Source organism: Trachurus japonicus, chromosome 11 (assembly GCF_045865225.1).
Source record: "Trachurus japonicus isolate A0001 chromosome 11, Traja_1.0".
Classification (NCBI taxonomy): domain Eukaryota; kingdom Metazoa; phylum Chordata; class Actinopteri; order Carangiformes; family Carangidae; genus Trachurus; species Trachurus japonicus.
Genome location: NC_140917.1, coordinates 31,765,572 through 31,789,547, shown reverse-complemented (window position 1 = coordinate 31,789,547; position 23,976 = coordinate 31,765,572). Strand labels below are relative to the sequence as shown.

Here is a 23,976-nt window from a genome sequence, read left to right as displayed (position 1 = left end):
TCTCTGTTTCCTCCTCTTCTGAGAAACACTTTTTAAACTGTCAGTCAAACTCTGACTGATAGAGGCTAAAACACAGAGAATATCTGGATCAGCTGCCTGTGCTGTTATTTGGGGCACAATAACACTTGCATTACTAATTCATCTGCACTGTATTGTTTTGTAGCAGCACAAACACACACATCCTCTTGATTTCATCCCCTCCTCTTAAAGTTTGCACTGCTGCAAAGTGAAGCAGCCAGTCCTGCTTCAGAAAACACTGTTATGCAAAAAAAAACATTCCATCAATACTATTAACATGCAGACCAGTTATCTGCAGTCCATTTCATTTACATGAGCAGTCAAAAATCCAATGAGGGATGACTAAATCACTGAGATGTCATATTCATCTGAGGGTGACAAGGCTGCTGCCACCTCCACGAGCCTGAACAATGCGAACAGGACAGTGAACGTCAAGATGCAGAATAGCCTACACTCGACAGAGATAAGAGAGCCAGAGAGGAGAGGTGACCATTCACACTTTCATTTTCCAAGACTGTGCAGTGTGTCAACTCTGCGCATCTGATCTGGAGAAGGAAACGTCCTGAGAATAAAATAAAATAAATCTCACCAAACAGCTCTGAGTCGTGTAGCCTAATAATAAATGAAAACGATGCTGAAAATGACAGGCAGAGGACGGAGGCAGGTCCACCGCATGCACAGAGACAGAGAGGAGAAAGTTGGCACCGCTGGACACAGCCGCGGAGTCTGATTTCACAGCTGAATCCACACCGGAGAGGCAACTTTTATAAGTTAGGAAAAGCGTGTTTACACTGCAGCCTGCAAATGACACTTTTAAAGCCCGAGAACCAACTTCATAACAGCCAAATTTACAAGATGCGCGCGTCTGGCACACACAAATAAATCCACACAGAGCCACCACACATGTCTGTCCTGTTTTTTGTTTTGTTTTGCTTTTGCATCATTTACCTGTTGGTCCTTCCATACTGTCTGCGTAGATCCCGACGCTCAGCATCAGTAGCAGTGCTGCCGAATACATGTTGGCAGAAGAAGTAAAGTCCAGCTCGTCTTGTCACCAGAAGAAAATCCTAGAGAAAACTCCAGCAGCAGCAGTGGCAGCAGCAGCAGTGGCAGCAGGCGGAGGAGGACTGGAGAGAAGTTGTGCGCTCAGCTCCATTCATCGCTGAATCCCCCTGCAGAGGCGCTGCCTGCTCCCTCCCTCCACAGCCCGCACAGGGAGCATCTGATCTCGAGCTAAAGCGTTCAAAAAAAAAGAGTCCCCCCTCTATCCTCCCCCTCCTCCTCCTCCTCCTTATTCCTGTAACGGCTTCACTACTTTTTTTTCCCCCCCTTGCACTGTCAAGCGAGCAAAGCGGGACGCAGGAATGCGGGTCTGCAGCGCCTCCACGTGGCCAGTCGGGGGAGGGGTGGAGCAGCCTGACATCCCACAAAGCTTTGCAAAAAAAAAAAAAAGAGAGAGAGAGAAAGAAAAAAAAGAAAATGCATCTGCAGTTTTTCCACAGGCAAAATGGATCAGTGAATTATTAGATGTACAACAGGTCAACACACTGTCACATCACGGGGGGGACGCTTTTTCCTCCGTGTTCCCTTTAAGTGCATTTTTGGCTTCCACAGCGCTCATTTCTATTTGGCTGTTATTTCCCATTATTATGCTAAAAACCACCTGATTAAATTCTGACTCACCTCTGCTGAGGTATTTAGGGAGTAACATCTTGCCAAAGGCGAGCAAATCACTGTGTGTGCTTGATGGCGTTTTATTCTTTTTTTTCCCCCCAGTATGATGAATGAGTAGCTGTTCTCTGGCTGTATTTAACATACTGGTTTGTAGAACAGCGGGGTGAGGATGTGATACAGATGAGGCTGAGGTTCATACCTGGACAGCTTGCAGGTTCCAGCCACAGAGGAAACACCTGGAGCAAAGTCGGCCTTTGCTCCAGCTCCAGCAGAGCTGCTCGGCCCGTGACACAGACCTTTGACCTTACAAGTGGAGTTTGTTTTTTTAAATTAAAGTCCATTTAGCTGTTATCACCATGTTTTAGCGTTTTGAATATATTCATGAATTCAATGTTATTCTGTTTTTATGCTCTGTCTGGTCTTAGTCTTGATTTGAGGTTTGTTTATTGGGGAATAAAATGTTCCTCTTCAGAACCCTGAACTGAAACAGTATAGCTACAACTGCAGGGTTATTTTTCGGTCAACATCACATTTTGAAATCAGAGTTTACCTACAGGCGGTCTGTTCTAGGTTTTGAGTTTTTCTCCATCCCTACAAAACTGTATTTAAACAGAATGATGGTGAATGAGGTGAGTGAGTACAGAGAGCCCTCATGACAGTCTCTCATGGCTTAGAGTGGAAAGGAGGTTGTCATGCAATTGAATGGGTTTCTTTAGAAATATCTGTTACAGTACGCAACCAAATAGTCCATACTCTAAAATAATTTATATGAGCGATAAACATAGCCACACTTCTAGTCAGGCTACCAGAGGTTATATTGCTAAAAAAAAAAACAGGACAGATGCTTTACATAAGGCCAATCACGATGTGGAACATGTTACCTGGTATAATCACTAACGTACACCGCAAGGCAGGTTTTAAGAAATTGCTGTGAGATTATGTTAATAACAACATAATTATAAATGAAATGAGCAACTGCACTTACTATGGGAATGAGATATTAAAGCAGAAGTAAGCAATCCGGTCGTTTTGGCTAACTTCTTGTCAGCCGATGGAGTTAGCAGTCCCCGCCCTCGTCCCTACGTCACCACATGCATCCCTTGGCTGCACACACAGAGAGGACCGCCCCTTTATGCCGTTCTCTCTCCTCATTGGATAAAGGTTGTAGGATACAAGGAAAGTTTTCTCCTCGGTTTACAGCAGAGCAGAGTGACTGACAGACCCGTGTTTCAGACCAAACACTCGATTGCCGTCGGAAGATATAACTATTTAAGACTTATATTAACACAAACATTCCGCTTACTTCTGCTTTAACAAATGATTTTTAGTGAATTTGTTATGGAAATGTTTGTAATTTGACTGTGATTTGTCTTGTTTTTGTCATAAAAATGTTTTTTAATTTGACTTGATATAACTGATACCTATTATATTTCAAGGAAATTTAAATCGAAAGCAACTGGACTTGGACTTAGACTTATTTGTCTGACTAGGCTGAGACTGGTCCAACGGTTGGTCAGTCCAGTCTCAGCCTGGTCAGATGCGAACATGAATTGATGAAGCCTCTTGGATGAGAGGTGAAACGTCTTCCTAGACAAATAACCAAGTCCAGTTGCATTCGACCTGGACAAATGAGAATATTCACAGGCTGATATCTATAATACTGTATGTGATGTGTCATGTAGTATGCTGATCCCAGGGAATCCGAATAAAGACTCCTCACTTTAACTCCTTCAGATTAAAACATTAAAAGGGCCCTTTGGCAAAATGTAAATCCCAACTCACTGAATTGTGTACACTCTGTATTGATCGTACCATGTAAGCATGTGCTGAACTAATGTTTAAAAAGTGTTTTAACCCCAGATTAGTTAAGATTGCAGTAAAAGTTTCATCATTTCACATCCTTTAGTTGCCGCTGTATGTGCATGAATAGATTTAGCAAATTATCACTATCTGATCACAGTGAGGACCTGGAACCTTCAGGGACCCTGGCTTGTTGACAAACTTATTTAGCGGGTAATCCATCTGACAAAAAAAAGAAGAAAAAAAAAAAATCCACTTCATTGATGGCACTAGCAGCAGCGTTGGCTCACAACATCTAGCATAAGGATCCAAAAGCTGTTTCAACACTTTTAGTATCAATCAGGGATAAATAGATGTTTTTTTCCCTCAAATACACAAAAAAGAAATATTACTGAGAGAATATGACACTAAGTGACGACAGGATTCAGTCAGTGAAGTAAACAACATTATTGGCCACTTTATATGAGTTAATGTATCCTCAATCTTGGCATCATAAAGAGCTCAGCCTTACTCAATATAGTGATCCAGTTGTTATGTTACACACAGCACTCCATTAAACCAACTGAAACAATGTCCTGAATGAGAAGTCAAATTAAGCCGGCACAGGTTCTTTGTTCAGTTCAGTCTGAATGAGAGGGCTGACAGTGTGAAGTGGGTTTACATCTTCCCAGCTTTGCTGGGTTTAATGTTTATTGGTAAATAAAGCTTTATTCATGTTCCTGCTCCTCTGCTTTTGTTCAAAACCATTATGCACTGAATGTTAATGTTATTTGCTACTTTTACTGCATAAAGTTTTTAACTAACATGAGTTTGTAGCTATTTTTTTTTGATGAGCCACTTTGTTTGCACAATGCACTTGCTGGTAAACAACATCAAAAATAACCATTTTATATGTGCTACTGTTTTTGTTTTGTTTTGTTTGTATCATTAAGATCACACCTATGTCAATATTGTGTCATTTATTTGCTCCATTGGAAATGAATGACACAATCTGGTACAAATAATAAAAGAAATGCAAGATATTTAGCTCAATTATGCTACATTTTTACCTTACTTAAACGGCTTTGGGGTAATAGTGCTGGTTAAATCAATGACTTGTAACTAGTTCCAGGGAGAATGGAAGCTTTCTGCCTTCCACCTAGCGTCTCTTGGCTGAAAACCAACCTTGTAAGATCAGAGCCTCTGCCCCAGTGTCCCAGCTCTCGTCTGTGGCTCTGCTACACAATTGCAACCCGTAACCCGTAATCTAGTGTTTATGACAGATAAGACTACACAAATACATACGATAAATAACTTTATCCACCACTCCATGGATTGTTTTCTCACCAGTTTCATTAAAAACAAATGCACATGGCCGGGAGGAGGGTTGGCAAAGCAGAGGAAAAGAAACTGGACTTGCATAGTTCCCCTTTAAAATCTTACATTTTCAAGTTTAGTATGACAGACATTTTACCTAAATTGTATGATTTAATACTGTAAATAACTTCTTCTTTTTTTATGTAGTTTTCATGGGTTTCAATTACCCACAAGTTGCATGGCGGAGCCAAGTTGTATTGGATGTGTAAAGTATATTATTGAACATTTAAAAAGTAGAAAAATAAATCCAGAACCTTGGGAAATTTCACTCACTTTCACTCAAACAACAAAAGCAAACTGGACACTAGTGACCAACATAGAGCCCAGAGGGTTAAGCTGCACTGTAATGAAGCTGGAAAAGGCTCTATGGTTATGACATATGCACCACCGCTGACATACTGTATGAGTAATCCACCAGTGAATGAAAAAATGTAAACAGAGACTGGAGGGAACGCATTAAAAGCACAATACAGGCTGGTCATGTAGAGCACCATCATCTTATCGGGCTCTGCAGTGGGGTTATCAACGAGTGAAATCCCAGGCTAAAGAGTAAATCAAAATCTACACCACGGGCAACCCCAGCTAGCCCCTTTCATTGACTATAAATCTAGCTCAACATGGAGGTTTAATAACAGCCTTGATAAGAACCAGATAAAGGAGGCACACTGCCGTTTGTATAAAATCCACTATGAATAGTCGGCCAGGTAGATTTTATGTTTGTAGAAATAAATGCATTCTAAAATAGGACATAAAAAAACATGTCTTCTGGTGTGAAATATTTCTGGATGTGAAACTAACTCATCCTGCTGCTCATAATATTGATTTGGACTGTGTTAAACTAGTCCTGAACCCCGGCTGAGCAGTAATATATAATGACCCGGCCGGCTCAAGATACTTTTATACCCTGGATTTTCAGATTCTATGCAGGGTTGTCCTGTAATAGAAAGCTCCACGCATTACCTGTGATGGTGACCTCGGCTTTTATTTCCAAAATTATCAACCCGCTGCAGAGTGAAGTGTGACCAACTCTTTCCTATACCTGTTAAATTTGTGCACTGGCCCAAATCCACTTGGCCGTGGCATCTGATGGCATGGAGCCATCCTGCTGCTCACTACTGGACTATTGGCTGCTTCAAAGACAGGAAGAGCTGGATCAAGACTCTTTATCACCTCCTGCCTATGAAATATTGATTTTGTAGCCTCGGGGCTTTTAACTTGTGTCTGGGAGATATTTATTTCTTACAGGATGGTGGTGGGGGGCATATTGTGAGCTTGCTTCATTTCCCAAGCCGTAATATTTCAATGTAAATTTTTAAACTATTGGGAGAGGTTGATATATTGGTGTCAGTGATATAGTGGTCCGCATGCCCTTCAACTCTAATAACTTGCTCTGTGCTTGCGTTAACAGCTCCCTCATAAAGTGCTGGCATTACATCTTATATAACCAGTTAATTTGTCCATATTAATTCCGCTATATTTCATGTCAGCTCTGTCACCTGTAATATAGCTGGGAAATATAAAAGGTGGAGAGTTCAGACTTCCAGCGTGTGATTATCATCAGGCAAGCAGAAATCAGCGAGATCTGCAGGGAAGCATCTTCTCCACTTTTAATAAAAAAGAAAACAATGAGATTGTTCAATCTATTTTTAAAGGGATATTTCAACATTTTGGCAAATTGGCCTATTGCCATAATCCCTATAGTTTAAGGAGTAGTTTCATTACCTTTAATTGTCGGAGCAAGCTGTTTTTAGATCGGGGGAAGAGACATGAGCTGCTCAGGTAATGCAACCAGAGGTGCAGTACTTTTGCGTTTCCCTCATCAAACTAAATACACAATCCAACAACTCCAAAACGCTCTGGTGGACAAGTTGTGACCTGCATATTCACCACGCTATGAGATAATAACGTATAATTATGTAACATTATGACACATGAAGCACACTCTGAACTACTTGCACTTTTGAAGTCACTCTGCCCAGCAGCCGTGTCTGGAATGTAGTTTGGATTACGCAGTGGCTGTGCGTTCACACTAAAAGCTTCCAAAGCGTCAAAAACGCTCGAGGGTGCACTTCAGACAAGACAGCTCCAAAACGGCAAATATCTTTAGCCGCTTTGGTCGCTCGTCACGTGACTGACGTCAAAGTTCAATCACGCTGGTCATTGGGAAGCCGGAGGATGTCTCTATTCTGACAGGTTGCCGCCGAACTGCGTCATAGCTAATTACCCTAAAGTTAACCAAGGCTCAACTTCTCGTCTGGTGACGCCAGTTGACGATTTGGACGCTCAGTGTCGCTGGGCTCTCATTGAAAATGAATTGACCTCCAGCGTTTTGACGCCATGGAAGCTTTTGGTGTGAACAAACATTAATGGTCGGTTACGCAGTTTGCCTTGAAAACAACTCGTCTCGTAACGTTCCATTATTATCTCATAGTGTGGTGAATGTGCAGGTCACAACTTGCCCATGAGAGCGTATTGGAGTTGTTGGATTGTGTATTTGATCAGTTTGATGAGGGAAAGGCAGGCAGAAAGGCGGTGCAGAGCTCACGTCTCTGCCCCGCCGATCTAAAAACAACATGCACCAGCAATTAGGTAATGAACCTACTCCTAAGACTATAGGGGTTATGGCAATAGACCAATTTGCCAAAATGTTGAAATATCCCTTCAATATTGGTAGAAAGCCAGCTTCAACGCCATCTTCACCTCTTCTATTGGTGAGTAAAGGAATTTAGTTTTCTAATGATTATTTTCATTATAAAAATAGATAGGACTATAACCACTGTATGTGTATCAGATGATTGAACGTCTCTCTGCTCATCCTTCCATCACTGAAGCTGGAGACTGGGCGGCAACAGTTTCTGTGACCTTGGATAACCGACAGCAGTTTAATCAGCGGGTGGCTGTGGTTCAGGCAGCAGAGTGGGTCATCCACCGGTCAGAGGGTCAATGGTTTGATTCCTGGTGTTGGCGTACGAGAAGCTGAACCCTAGGTTGCGTGTGTGGTAGAGAAGTGCTGTATGAATGTGTGTGGAGGTGTGAACGTGACCTGTAGCGTAAAGCCCTGAGTGGTCGATAAAACCAGACCAGAGCTGTGTAGTCCATTCACCACACCCACCTTCAGCAGAGGTGAGTGTGTTGGAGGGCGTGAGCTCCTCTTCACTGTAGCAGCACCATCAATACTTTCCAGGAAGAACCATCTGTATCCACACGATTACACAGCTGGCTCTTATATAACAACAGTGTTAATAGCCACTTTAACCTTTCCATATGGTCATAACAACACATGTTGTTGCAAAGATTTTTGTCAAACAAATCTTCCTCTGTAAAAGATCCACCTTTAGCTATGAGAAATGACCTTAAACTCACAGCAACAGCTGACCTCAGCACTTTCTATGTAACCCAATGATCCAAATCACCACAACAAGCACTACGTTCAGTAGCTATATGATAGTGAAGGCCAGATGAAGCCTCATGAAGCCTTGAAGCTTTCCATCCAATTGGTTTGGAAAAAGGTTCATTTCTCGAGGCTTCATGTGCACACAAACCCCCCTGCTGGTCAAAATCTTTATTGCCATTTCAACTATTTGTGATCCCTCTTGGCTGTCTGTTGTGCAACAGTGTCAGAATAGGAATTATCAATCTGTCAAGAATAGAAGTAAAAACATCTTTTTTTTTTAAGTATATTTTTTGGCCTTTTTGCCTTTTATTGAATAGCACAGTGAGATAGACAGGAAAGGGGGAGGCAGAGAGAGGGGGAATGACATGCAGGAAGGGTCTGCCCGACGCGGGACTCGAACCGGGGACGCCTGCGTTGAGGACTGTAGCCTCTACATGGGGTGGCCGCCTTAACCACTACGCCACGCACCGCTCCAAGTAAAAACATCTTTGAGTGTGGTTCACTCATTCATTTACCTAAGAGTTTGATTGACGTGTAAGGGCAATATAGGTCTATTAAAGGAATAGTTCACCAAAAAATGAAATTGAGTCAGTATTGACTCAACCTCATGCTGATGAATACTCCGGGAGTCCGAAGCAGTTTTTTATTCCTCAAAGTGCATCTGGAGACCTGGGAGGTCGGTTCGTAGTCCAATGAAATCCTTAAATGAGAGTCAAAAGCGCCAAAAACCTTGTAATCTTCCTCCACACTGCTTGTCCGCTGTAATCCAAGTGTCCTGAAGGGATATTGTCCAGAGTTTACCTGAAACAATGTAATTTAGGACATTATTCCAATTTGCCTGGGGCGCGCTCTCGCGTGAACATCAGAGTGCAATACAGGACTGTTTAGGCTGTAATAATGTCCTAAATGATGTTGTTTTGAGTAAACTCTGGACTATATCCCTTCAGGACACTTGGATTACAGCGGACAGGGATTGGAGGAAGATTACAAGGGTTTTGTGTAGCTTTATGGACTTTTTGTGTTGGGCGCTGTTGACTGTCATATAAGGATTTCGAACCGGCCTCCCGGGTCTCCAGATGCACTTTGAGTAATAAAAAACTACTCCGGAGTATACATCAGCATGAGGGTGAGTCAATAATGACTCAATTTCATTTTTTGGTGAACTATTCCTTTAATGCCAAAAAACATGTCAGTATTATTTCAATCAACATGAGATATTTATTTGCATTATTTTCAGAAGATGGGAGTTGTGCTTATAGGATGATAGTGTCTTTATTCATTTTTATTAAGAAACAATATTTTTTTCCACACAAATTTTGTGGGAATCTATTGCGCTTTATACATGTTTGTAAATCACTCAAACCAGTTACTGAAGTAAAGTGGCAATACTCGTGCTAAATGAAGCAAGCCTCAATACGCGCTTCATGAAAGACTTCCTGGATTTCACGACACATGCTGCAAAGCCTCGGCACAGTACATCCCATCACTGCTATATGAACAGATATCAAAAATCGCACCGCTGAGAGAATTACACTTGGCCATCCATCAATCCATCCATCCATCCATCCATCGTCTGTACCACTTATCAATGCAGGGTCATGGCGGGGGAGTCAATCCCAGCTGACACAGCAAAGGCAGGTTAACCCTGGACAGGTCACCAGTCTATCACAGGGCCACATAGACCAACATCATCACACACACACTCACATTCATGCACTACAGGCCAGTCATGCATGTTTTTGGACTGTGGGAGGAAGCAGGAGAACCCAGAGAACATGCATTGCAAACAGCACAAAGAAAGACCCGGCCTGGGAATCAAACCCAGAACCTTCTTGCTGAGACCACTGTGCGGCCCCATGCACTTCCAATATGATACAAATGACTTCATTCATCCCCAAAGGAAAATCAATTTGTTTGGCAGCTCATCTACCATTCCATTCGCAGAAGAATTAAAAAGCCTGATGGCTGTAGGTACAAAAAAACACAACTTTTTCTTTAAAAATAAATAAATAAAAATACCAAGCTGTAGGAATATGGAACATTTTAGTTTTTATTTCAGTACCAGATTAAAAAACTGTGTCCACCCTGCAGTGCATCACGAGTGGTGTACTGCAGAGACTGTGCTCTGGTTTGGGTTTTTTTTTCCCTTGAATGAACACAGCTGAGGTCAACCTAGCAGAAGTCCGGTGCTGCAGTTGTTTGGGTGTATGTGTTACATTGGGACTGATTTAATATGAATGGAAAGCTAAATGAAGGGTTGCAGAGGAAGCTTCGGAGCAAGCGGACGCCCGGCTGCTGCAGTGGCACTTTTTGCCACTCGGTGCTTAAGTCAGGCCTTTAGCAGTGGTTTTATTATCCACAATATGTTCTGTATACAAGCAGCTCGGTGGATATAAGTCACAGGTCAGCGGAAGGTCTCGGCTGCTTCATAATTCATCAGGGCTGAGGCGCAGCGAGCCTCCGTTTCCGTTGTTACTGATGAATAGTCTCGCATAGATCAGATTTGCTGTTGTTTTAGTAGAAACACAGGCTGCTTGTCAGGTTAAGGTGGCCCCAGTTTAATCAGCCGTGTGGTAAAACAGTCACATTGGATTGTGCTTTCCTCTACACCCCACGGTGATTTTATTTAGAAGATTTTCTCTTGACAAATCTGAGCTGGCACTGAGAAATCCACATATACTGCACCTTTCTCATGCATTTAAATGTTTTGGTTGCTTGTTTTTCACAGCCATTATAGTGTGCAGTGAGAAATAATGGCCTCGATTATGCAGGCATCGGGCGTTCAGCGCAGTTGTGTATGCACCTGTTTTGAGGCGGTAGCGATGGTGGGTGGGTTGAAGTCATGCAAATGCCTGCTGCTGCTGCTGCTGTAGGACTGCAGGAGAGTGGAGTTTGGAGAGTTAACTGTGGTCATTACAGCAGTGTTTGCACAGCCTCTGTGTTTTTAAACTGTGGCCCAGAGGCATGCGGTGACTTTTAGAAATGAAAGCAGAGCCAAACACCGAACTATACTCGCTCACCCCCGCCTTCGCCAGACGAGCCCACAACAGGACGCAGCCCGCAATGCCAACCGACATTAACCATGAGTGAAACGTGATGTGTAACAATTGTGAGTTTTGAAAAAGCTTGATTTATGACCAAAAAGGCACATTAAATCTTAAAGGGACATTGTGTAACATTTTCAGTTGTTTATTGGCCAAAATCAATGTCTGCATATCATCATAGGTGGTTTGAATATGGGGTTCGTTACCGTAGGCAGCGTAACAGTAGACTCACTCAAACACACCAGCCTCGTTGGTACATGGATTGACGGAATATGGGTTGTATTCACACTACCTCCATCAGTTGTTTTCTTTGTATCACCTTTTCCCTGACTTCACATTCTTAGCCATGATTCATAGTCAAAACTGCTCCGGTGGAACTTTATGTTTACGTGGCTAGCTTTTGTAGTGGCGGTAAACGCCGACTTTCAGTCATAGTAAACGCCACCTTTAAAAGCCTACCCACCGGCTTTTGGTCCAGCTTTAAAGGAGACATATTTTGCCCCTTTTCCACAAATTAAAATAGTTCTCAGGTGTCTTAAAGACATGTCTGTGACATGCTTCAGATCAAACACCACAGCTCTTTTCATCCTCTCAAAACAGCCCTGTTCAGAACGGCTGGTTTCAGAGCCTGTCCCTTTAATTAAATGCAAATCAGCCACTGCTCAACCCGCCCCTTCTACTGGTACCAGGTAGGGGTGGGGTTATGCAAATTTTAAAGCTAGTTACATCACTGGAAGACCTCAAAGGGAACAGCTCATTAAACCACATGGATTTCAACCTAGGTAGCCTTTTTGTCAATTCTCACATTTTCAGGGCCGGAAGGCAAGAAAAACACCCAAATATATGTTCACAAAGTCACATTTCCATCATATGTCCCCTTATATGCGACTATAAAAGCTACAGAAACCATGTAAACATACAATTTAACTGTAGGAGTATAACCAGGTTTCACAATCTGTGTCTGTCTGTCTCCATGAAGTGTCAGATGACATGGTTTCACCAATAATGTCAAGGCTTTTACGCAGCGGCTACTGTATACACAATACACATTTGAAACAGTGTGACGCTAACAGAGCATTATTCATTTGAATGCAATACACAATTTCATTGTTACAAGGGAGTAAGCCCTACACAATATCCCTTTAAAGCACAAATTATTCACATTTTGGCCACTTCAGCACAGCCTGTACACATCACTGACATAGAACTGTCTCGTAAAAGTCCTTATGGTGATCAGATTAATACTTTGCCTTTTAATGCATCCAGGAGACAGAGCAACATTAACATTCATATGGAGTCAGTTCTGGCCACCTGGGGAATGCACAACCAATAATCTCCCTCCTTTTTGGTCTCCACTAACTCCTGGTAAAATACTGCTAAGCCTTCACTGTGTTTGCCATCTATTTGCTGACCTTGCCAGTCTGATGGTTGGTGCTAGACAGGTTGCAGAGGAGACAGTGTGGAAACTTTTTTTTCTTTCTCCTCACTCAAGAAGTTCTTCCTAGTCAGCTCTCTGTGGGGTTGTCACCATGAGCAACCTTGTAACTTTACACAAAGTCCTCTAATCCATTGTTAATGTGAAATCATTGATTAGAGCAGCTTTAAAGCCCCCCGTCTACGCCATCCAGCAAAGCTGTCTTTAAAACCCACCTGTTTGGATCAATAATCAGTAGTTCCTCATGTCCTCGAGAGAATTTCAAACACACAGCCTCAATAGCCAATGGGAGCAAAGATTTCAACAGCGGCAATTACTCAGTTTACATGACGCTCGAATTGATTCATGCATTCAGTGATCGACAATGCAGCACAAAGAGATTCAATTATCAAATCATTCACACAGTGCTCAGCAATCAGACAACTGCAGCGTTGCTCACCTCAAGTTTGCTCTTCATGTGCAACGTGTTCTCACCTTGCTCCACGTCTTTATTCTCCTCCTCCTCTTTTGTCCTGTCTGAGCAGCTGGTTGAAGGTAACGTAGCGTGATGCCGATTTTTTTTTCTTCCAATAGTACAGTATGACCTTCACCAGCAGAGTAACAGCCTTCAGTATCTGAAAGACACGGCCAATGAAAACACTTGTGTGTTGGGTGTGATGCCACAATGTAAAACTCAGATGGTTGTTTCCATCCTGTCCTTGTTGCTCATCTCGAGTCGTCCTTTAAACACCATCCAGCCTGAGGATGAACATCAGCTGCATTTATCAAAGCTGGACTAATACTCAATACAAATGCCCACTTTGCTATTGTGCCATCATTCAGTCTGGCATTGCCACTGTAAAGTGTTTACTGTGGGACAGAACTGCATTTGCTGTAAACTAATTACAGGCATGTTTGGCAGGACAGCCTCAGTGAAAGGACGATGTCCTGGAAGCTGTGATTCATGAGATCAGTGTGTGATCTTCCTTCCTCAATTTAAAACCATTGTTTTCTTATGTGGAAACCTGGGGGTGCATTAAAGCAAAAAGACAAAGGATGGTGTTTAATTTTACTAAAGAAAGCAATTGAGAAAATCACAGATGCATTTAGCCCTCTATCAGCAGACAAAATACAGTTTACTTATTAAGATATTAAGATTAATGATGGCTGCGTTTGATTTAGTGGTTCCAGTTTCAGGGCCATGCTATTGTTATTCAGATTAACTAACTTACTGGAACAGGTCCACTCATTAGTGCCATCTGTTTTAAATTCAATTCAAACTACTTTATTGATCCCAAAGGGCAATTCTCTTTTTAGCAATCCACCAAGACACAAAAACCACAAATGGACAACAGATAGGATGATGTCAAAGCAAACAAGCAGACAATGAACCAGCTTTAATGAACCAGAGTTTAAAGAATAGAAAAAAAGAAAAAAGAAACTTTGCTTTTTCCAAATCAAAATATCTGCAGTGGATACTTTGCATGCCAATTCTAACTATGATTCGCTAATGTTCAACTAACTTAGCTACTTAGCCTTCCTTAAAGGGACAACGAGGGGTTTTGGAAAAGCGAAGCGTTTTCACACTACATTTATGAGCCTCCGTGCGCACCGTAAAAATTATTTGACCTGCGCAAGACAGACTCATGTTTTCATTCATCAATAATTAAAGTCAGAGGTTCAAAGAGGTTCACATACCACCATAGTTCCAACCATAAACGGCGATTCAGCTGCGTTATTCTCATGACTCGCCACGAAACCGAAAGTAAGGAAACGCTGGTCTGCTCGCTCAGCATTTCCACCACCACTAATAATAACAAAATAACGATAGAGACAAAACAATATATTTATCGAAAATGGGCCCATTAACTCATTGAGTGCCAGACCTTTTATAAAATGGTCAGTGCCAGGTGCCAGCGTTTTGGGGCATTCTGAGTAATATGTCAAGACCCAGAGAGTATTTTGTACTATGACTCTGAAAACACCAAACAGCTCACAGGAAAGAGGAGACTCTCTATTTAACTAGGGAAAAAAACATTTGTTTGTACCTTGTTCCATTCTTGATTTATCTTAAGTTGAATAGAGCCTGGTTGCACCAAAAAGACCACTTTTTTTCTAGAAAGCTGAGAAAAATGCATTTTTGTGAAAGAGAGTCTCTCAAGAAAAACAGTGATTTATCCGTTTTAATTTTGGCTTCAAAAACATGTAAGACGTCTGAAAATTTCATTTCACATTTTTTTCATTGTACAAAAAAAAAAAAAAAAACTAAAATACAACAAGTAGGAGTCTTACTCTGCAGAGTGATACCTGCTCTCCTACTTCTCCTGCAGTTGCTGCCCCCTCACCCTCTCCTCCCCCCGCCCCTCTCCTCCCCCCTCCCCTCCTTCTCCCCCCCTTCTCCTCCTGCTGCTTCCCCTCGTCTCTGCAGTAGTGAGGGAGACGTCGTGGCGTCTTCAGCCTCTCTGCTGGACGCGGCCGCGGCAGCGACGCACCGCGCTGATCTCTCGGTTCGTCGTCACGTCGGTTAGACAGCAACTGGTGAAACTGACTCCGCGATCCGCTTTCGCTTCGGCATTTCGGTGCTGATCATCTGGATCAGTTTACCTTTCCTGCCTCCTCTGATCACTTCATGCTGGAGCTATGCTAATAGCACCGTGGCTAAGCTTTCCTCCAGCTCCACGGTACACTTGTTCCAGGCTCTGCCTGTCGTTTTCCTCTAGAAATAGAAACTTTTCCCAACTTTTTTATCTCTGTACCGATCGCACTCGTCTTCTCCTTCCTCTTCACTTCTTGCTCTGATCTAAGTCTTCTTCGTTCTACACATCCCAGAAGCCCCAAAATTACTCACAGTGTGCGCAACAGCGTCCCCATTTACCAGCCGCAGAAAAGTGCATTTGACGTATATATACGTCAATGGCACTCAAGCGTTGGATTTTGATTGACGTATATATACGTCAATGGCACTCAATGAGTTAACAAGTGGGGGTAACGTAGATTCATCCACATTAACGTGAGACTTTTTTATAACCGAATAGAAACTCCTCGTTGTCCCTTTAAAGTATAGGATCTGTGATGCCTCACTTCTTGGTTAACCAAAAACAATGTAATTTAACAATTTTTAACAGTGATTATGTCAAAGGACAGAAATATAGACAACACAAAGGGCATAACGCTGTAAGGCCCAGATAATGTTCAACAGCACTTACCAGCAGGAGAAAACACAACCATGGGAAGGCAAGAGTAATTGAACACAGGTGAAACAGATTAGGGCGGGGCAAGCAATCACAGTGGAGGGAAAACAAGGAAGTAAAACTATAGAGGGCACACAATGGGAAGGTATTTCAAAATAAAACAGGAAAATTAAACTTAATGCCAAAATAAAGATTCTAAAACTATAATAGAAGGACAGATCATGACAGACTGTGAGACAAAAGATTTCATGAGCATGCCAACATAACCTAAAAGTGTCAGTATGTGCAGTAGCCTATGTCATTTTAGTCTTAGAGCTCCAAAATAACATATTTCCTTGCTTTGTTAGCTAACCCCAACCCCTGACTTAGCCTAATTCTTTTACTCACTCAAAGTAATGCTAATGCTAACTCTTGTTGTTGCTTGTGATCTTAGCTAATGGACCTATCCTGCAGTGACACTCTGCAAGTTGAAAAGAGGTTTGTAAATGAAATGTTCCCTTGGCAGAAAACACTGAGGCAGTGTAACAACATGCCTCCACATGTAACAAACAAGTCAGTGGAATAAATGTTTTCACGTAATAATTTATGGATGAAAGCTCCACTCTTCAGCCTACAGCACCTTTTAAATGGCCACTGATGTGTAAATGTCCAGATAAGTGGGCTCACATCAGAAAGACACCAGTCACAAAAGTCAATATGTAGGAGTTAGAGTGAAGCTTTAATCTGTTATATAACCCAACTCCATACATCCAGAAATGCAGTCGAGAAAAAGAACATTGTGCTTGATTTGCATATGGAAGTAATTTCAATAATTGCAAGTTACTTATAAAGTGTAATGTGTTGACAACAAAATGTTGAATGCTTTTAACACGTGAATGCAAGAAGTGTCCTCAGTCTATTTTAACTGTCAAACTGCATGAAATGTGTTGAGTGTGTGCCATCTACAGATATATTAATATATTCTCAGGCAGAACACATGGAGCTCCAAACACAAGTGACCTTTCTGAGCTGACCTTCAAAACAAAACTTTGAGGAGCAAGTCAAATGTAAATTTAAAAAAAAAACATAAATGACAAAGTTTCTAGAGTGTGACACAATCGAAAGCCTATAGGCATTGTAGCTCAGTTAGTGTGGCAGAAAGCCCACTCACTTGTCAGTTGTATTGAACCAACACTGTAATTATGGAGCATTTTGTGGACAATGTTTTCATTCCCACACATCAATTTTCCAATAAACCTGAGTTAGGTTGCGGGGGAATTTAATCAGTGTCAAAAGGAAAAATAAAACTGGTGTGGTATGGGAGGAAATATGTGGGTGGTAAGTGTTAGAGACTTTGAGTGTGTACCTGCACTTATAGGTGCAAAACATTACACCCAGCATACATTATTAGAGAGGAATGATTATAGTGATTGACATTAATACATAAAATGAACGATAAACAGAGTCAGTGACTGAAAGATTACTGTGTACTGTGACAGAAAACACAAAAATGACTGCAGAAAGTTACCTGATACACATTTAGTTCAGCAATAAATGCTGTAGAGCTTTTACAGATTGCATCTTAATGTACTTGGCTTATTCCATTAAAACCACCAGTGCCTCTTCAACATTGAAAACTTAAAAATCAAAATAACTTTACCTCTTTTCTTAACAGGCATAAAGTTACAACAACCTAAAGTGACAGTCTCAGGCTGTTTAATCTAAAATTTTGTGAGTGTTTTTCTCCTAAATTATTTGATAGCTTCAACCCTGAAACATACATAAGTATTACTGCATTTCTTATTTGAAATATATTTCACATTCATGAGCAGTACTTGAGTCCTTCAGATTTAGTTGTTTTTTCTCCCAATATGATATATTTATTTAACTGTGATTAACAAGACTTGCACCCTATTTTTGGATGGTGAGTCTATTAAAAAAAATATATATTGTCAGAGCAGAAACCTTTAAAAAAAATAATAATTTTACTGGGTAAACTCATCTTAACTAAACTCTCCTATAAAGAGGAACGTTTACCTTAATTAAACACCTTTGGAGTAATCGTGATGGTTAAATAAATGACTTGTAACTACAGGGACAGGATGGAAATGCTTTCTTGGAGACAGCTCGGTAAGTAAACAAGAAGTTTAATGAACTCTAACACTAGCTATGTAACAAAAAAAATACACATCTTCTTTAAATCATAGAACATATAAAACAGAGGTGATTTACAACATTTTGGGACAGCATTATGGTTGTATGCAGGTGATGTCCTGAATATTCTTTCTGTCTGGGGACATGATGGAGAAAAATGTAGCACAGCGGTGCCACCTGCGCTTCTGTCTTTCGTCACTTCTCAGAAATGGCACCGCGTTGTACAATTCAAATATAATCTGTTGTCTAGGCTGCATCTTTCCCACAGTGTGCTCTCTGGCGCGTGCATATCACAAACCAAGTGCGAGCCAGCTCTTGTGATGAATGTCCACGCACAATGCCCCCAAAGAACACTTCACTTGAAAATATTGGCCACATCAGGGGCCATTTTCAGGTGGAGTGTGTAATGAATACAGAGGCACAAGCTACTGCCACCTCATATATCAAGCAGTGCAGCATGAGAATTTCAGTTTGTCCTAACATAGCAGTATTACACAGCTACTTATCACTTTTAATGGAGTTTAATGGCATTAGTCCTGCACTCAGCAGAGCACAGTCTTCTGGTGGTGTTGAAGAGGAACAGGCTGGGAGGTAACATCTGGCTGGGGAATATGCAATGAAACCGTCACAGAGCAGATACATGCCTAGTATGCGTATGCCTACTATGTTGTTCTGAATATGCTTCATTAGTAAAGGCGGCATTGTGTCTGTAAGCTGTTTGTAGTGACTATCTTACTGTGGCTAATGCATCGAATTGTTTAGACCATATATGGTAATAAAACACTGCTTGAATGGGTCATTTACTGCATTTGGATAAAGTTGGGTGACTCAAAATAGAACACACACTCCTGCCAAGGCCAAACAGGCCAAACAACACACTAAAAGAATGTACAATATAAATTGTGACACCAATGCTTTATCTAGCTACATCTTTCTTAAAGGGATAGTTCAACATTCTGGCAAATTGGCCCATTAGCATAATCCCTATATCCTTGGGAGTAGGTTCGTTACCTTTAATTTCCATTGCAAGCTATTTTTAGAACGGCGGAGCAGAGCTGTGAGCTGCTCAGAGCTATAATCAAACTCATCAAATACACAATCCAACAACTCCAAAACACTCTCGTGGACAAGTTGTGACCAACACAGCTACCACGCTATGAGATAATAACGGAACGTTACGAGACAGAGTTGTTTTAGAGGTAAATTCATGCAAAGCTGCTGATGCACGTTCCCGTCTGGGGCAAAAGCAGGCCAATTTGCCAAAATGTTGAACTATCCCTTTAATCACTCGCACCCACACCAAGGCGATTGCAACATCATGAGCTTCTCTCCAATCTCAATCTGATAATTTAACAAAGACAAGATGAAACAATTTGTTTCCTTGATGCTGCTACATGGGGCCTGGAGTGTGTCTAAACAGCTGTGATCGAATATTCCACCAAAGGTTTTGTCCAATTTCAAGAATTAAGAACATTTGGGTCTTATTCACCAAGCCTTAAGCTTGAGAGACTGCAACAATAAAAGGGAGCTAGAAAAGCAGTCCTATAACTTTATACCATGTATAACCCATCAAAACACACAAGGACATTCTCCTCTTTAAGATAGAGGATGTATGTTGCTGAAGCTTCAGGAAAGTAAGCAGACAACGTCTGTTACCTATCCATAGACCCCAAGATTGTGCATCCAGGCCCTACAGTTGTTGAGCAATCACTGATATACTTTGGGTATGTCATTTCAGGCAGACATTGTCAAAAATAAATAGGCTAGTGTGCAAGTGGTATCTTCTTGTTCCTAGTCAAGCCACAGACACTTTGGATTCTTCATTTCCCATAATGCAGCTCAACCTGTTACCTTTCAGCCTCCGCTTCCCCAGTTGGTAGCACAGGTTTTCTGTCAAATACTTTGGGTCTTACATTCAAAATATTTATTTGAGTCTTTACAAGGGCTGCAAGGTTTAAAACATCAACAGCTTATCATGATTTTAATCACATCCCTTCAACCCTCCACGCCATTATCTCGCCTTAGAGGTAAACATAATCATTTAAAATGATCGTAGAGAATGAAAGTAAGAAATGGGATGGCCTGATGTTCTCTCCTCTCTCCCTATTTTCACAGGAGTGCAGATCAGAGAAGTGAAGTGCACACTTGTCATCAAGACAAAGATTGTTTATCGCAGGATGACAAATTCCCGAATGTGAAAATGGCCTAAATGACTGTAGAACTGTCTGAATCAATGTTTAAAAGCTGCTGAAAACCAGGCTTCAAGTCTACGCAATTACTTCATAACATTAAAAATGCAAAAGGCTTCTAAATAAGCAAAAGTTAAAGTTTAATATTGTTCATATTCTTATTAAGGGTTTCAATGTCATTGTAAAGGCTAGAAAAATGAGCAAACAAGTGGAGTATTACACCATCTAAAATATTGCTCAACTTTGACTGGTGGAAGTAAATACAATACAGTATGTCACATCATACTTTTCCAACAGAAACCATGCCTGTGTATGAATGTTAGGGTTAGAGGTCAGAGGGGCTATTTGGCACACATCGTCGGGCCCTATTATTGGGAATGTTCGGGAACGCACGTGTGGTGTAACATAACTTACGAACAGCGGTTCTGTGTCTAGGATGCTCCATAACGTCCCAATGGAAGATCTGACATGTTAGAATTAGAATTAGAACACACCCCTGTGGAGAGCTGGTGTTGGGTTCGATACTGAAGGACAACACGCCGTGAATCTTCACTGACTGTGGCCAGGCTGTCAAGAAGTCCAGGACCTAGTTGCACATCGATGGTTCCAACCCCAGTTGTTTTCAAGCTAGTGATGGAGAAAAAGACTTCACCAGGGGTCCAGACGCTGGGGGGGCAGATGTGTAAATTGTTGCATCTGTAACCACATCCAGTGGTGGTGTCACAGGACCTGCAGTACAACACAACAAAACAGGTGAAAACTGACAAACAAGGCAGTGGTAAATGTTAGAAGTTCAAGAAACAAGTAGAACAGAACAAAGTATGGTTTAGAGACTAACACATAATGTACCGCTTCTCCACCAACGCTGTATAATAAAAGAATCACCCAACGCCTATTCCAACCAGCCTAGAAATGTTTGTCTAAAATGATGTTGGTTCTCCTCCCCTGCAGCTCAGTAATAATGCCTGTCGCTCCCCTCCTCTGCAGGGAGAAGACACATGTAGAAAAAGGTCACATGAAATGGCCATAATGCAGACTGAATAAACTTGTAAGGAGGTATTTCTTTCCACAGAAAGAGCTGCATTCGTCAGGAACCAAATTCAGGTCACACAGTCGAGCATCAGTGGGCCAGAGGCAGAGTGCAGCTCGCTCACTGCTCCTGCTGTTAGGTATAGATTTTAACTGTTGTGGTCAAACTCTGCTCTGTGTCTTGCTGACATTTTTCGATTCTCAGTTTTTAAATAGGTTGAGATAGCAAGGCCTTTTTACTGCTGCTGGAAAACACGACCGTGACCATGCATTTGCTTGCTGTTCCCGTATATTTATGGAATTTGCACTTCTTACCTTGATGATGGTAGTGGTATGATAAGTCAGACACTTCCTACTGTTTCATGCCTGGCAAATTCAGGCATTGTCTGTTTCAGCGACATTTAAGTTCACCTTAATGTGCCTTTGTCAACCAATGGAAACACTATTTAGCTGCATTAATTCATAGGGATAAAGTAGGGATAGTTCAACATTTTTGCTGTGCATTGCCTTCAGGGACAGTTTTTCAGCAAGCAGACTCTGTATTTACCTCGGAAACGGCTCCGTTTCGTAACGTTCCATTATTATCTCATAGCGTGGTGAATGTGCAGGTCACAACTTGTCCACCAGAGCGTTGTGGAGTTGTTGGATTGTGTATTTGATGAATTTGATGAGGGAAACCAAGAAATCCCATTAGCCTCTGTAGCGTAGCTCTGAGCAGCTCGCGGCTCTGCTCATCCATTCTAAAAATAGCTTGCACCGACAAGTTAAGGTAACAAACCTACTGCTAAAACTACAGGGATTTATGGCAATGGGCCAATTTGCCATATGTTGAACTATCCCTTTAAAGCCATCAAGAATGTGGCATCACATGGTTTTATATACTGTCTTACCAAAAGCCCAAAGCATGACGGGAAACCATAGTCAAAAAGTTAAAAACTACAATCCTATCTCATCTCAAATGGCAACATGAACAAGAGAACAAACAGGAAATTAGCAAACGTAAAAAGTTTTCTCTGCCAGTGAGATGGGTGGTGTTGATGGTTGCTCACCAAGAACTTCAATCATCGCTGCGTTTACAGTTCACAGTGTTATAAGGGGGCAGCCGGAGATCCAGGGTCAGAAGGTCATCTTCTAGTCTGCATTTTAGGTAAAATACCTTACTCCAAATTGCCCTTGATTAATCACCTTTGTGTGTGTGTGTGTGTGGGGGGGGTGGGGGGGGGTGTAGGTATAGAAATGTTATGTGTGTATGCATGTTATGCTGTGTACTGTATGTGAATGTTGTTTCCTCACTAAGTGATAGAACATATTCACGGAATTGTTGTTTGTAATAGGCTGTGATGTTACTGCATAATAATGATTAAAATAATAAATAAATTAAGCATTTTCTGGAAAAGTTGTTCAGAGTCTTCAGCCACCATGGGTCATCATCTTATTACCCATCAGCCACACTAATAGTCATGGCTGGTCCTTTCATTATTTTGGTCCTGGTTAGATATCTCAACAACTATTTCAGTAGATTGCATTAGATTCAAAATGAACTGTAACTCTGATAACTTCATTTCCCTAAATTTCATTTTTAACAGGGGCAGAATTCAATTTTTTTTTTTTTTTTTTACCATGTGCTTCAGTCTATGACTAAATAATTGCAAAAGTAATGAGAAGCATCCTGAGCAGACGTTTGGTTGGTTCGGACTCTGTAGCAGCAAATGTTAGCATGCAGACATGCTCAACCTTAATGTTGAACATGGTCATCACTTTATAGCCTACATAACTAATTAGTATTATAGGCTACATAAGCACTTAATTAGCATGTTAACTATGGCCTTGTCAGGAGCCTGCTGATGTTTGCATCTCAGATCATAGCTGTGCCCATGGAGTAAGAAGACTCCCACAGCTGCTAGCGTAGCTCTTGACTCTTAATGTTGTTTTTAATCTTAACTTGTAATTTATCACTAGCTAGAAACGGACCGAGTTGTGCTGCAGAATTGGAGATGTCAGCTTATGAATTAAGGTTTTGTTTGCATAAAACCCCCCTGATATAAGCATGGGTCAAGTTATTAAATCGAAAGGGCATGTGAACAAAAGCAGCAGGCGAGAAGAGCAGTTTAAATATTCAGCAATTCAGATGTTGAAAGTCACAGGAAAGAAAAAAAAGAACATTCAAACACACACATTCACACACACAACACACAAAGACAGCGTCAAAGCGGAAAAGCTGCGGATGTCAGAAGAAAAGTGCAACGACAGGCCGAAACAAAAGACAGGCTGAAGTTTTTGCAGGGAGGCGAGGCGACAGCGGGGGCAGCATCAGCACTCGTCACAGCGGCGCTGATGGGGGGAACATGTTGCTCTGGAGGCGGGGTAACAGAGGCTGAATAGGAGAGGGGGGGGGCAGACGAAGGTGCTGCTTCATGCATCTCAATGTAAACCAGGCGCGTCGGGCCTGTCAGCCCAGAGAGTCGTCCACCCCCCCTTCTCTCCCCGCACGCGGCTGACACCGGAGCACCCCCAGTCGGTTCAACACTCGTCGTCAGCATTTATTTTCATAAGCGGAGGAGCGGCGAGCTGTCACAGCCTGCTCCCATTTCCTTCCACTTCTTCTTTTGCGTGTGCGACCGCTCAGTCGTAGACTACTCACGGGACGGGGGGAAGTTCCTGTGAAAGTTTGCCCACCTTCATTGTCTTGGCAGAGCTCCGTTGCCACACACACACACACACACACACGGCTGTC

At 41.8% G+C, this 23,976-nt stretch overlaps 1 protein-coding gene across 11 annotated transcripts in view; it reads right to left on the bottom strand.

Annotated features, from left to right (window-relative positions):
- The window catches only part of ptprua (protein tyrosine phosphatase receptor type Ua), a 266,297-nt gene extending 265,030 nt beyond the window's left edge, over nt 1-1,267 (bottom strand). For 7 of the 11 annotated variants that reach the window (XM_085792294.1, XM_085792297.1, XM_085792296.1 and 4 more), the window contains exon 1: nt 967-1,227. In XM_085792294.1, coding sequence (XP_085648420.1) covers nt 967-1,036 — 70 coding nt within the window. In that variant the 5' untranslated portion in view covers nt 1,037-1,227. Of the gene's footprint in view, nt 1-966 lie in introns of all 11 variants that reach the window. The other 4 variants (XM_085792302.1, XM_085792303.1, XM_085792304.1 and 1 more) reach the window with 1 other exon arrangement.
- Nucleotides 1,268-23,976: the final 22,709 nt, after the last annotated feature.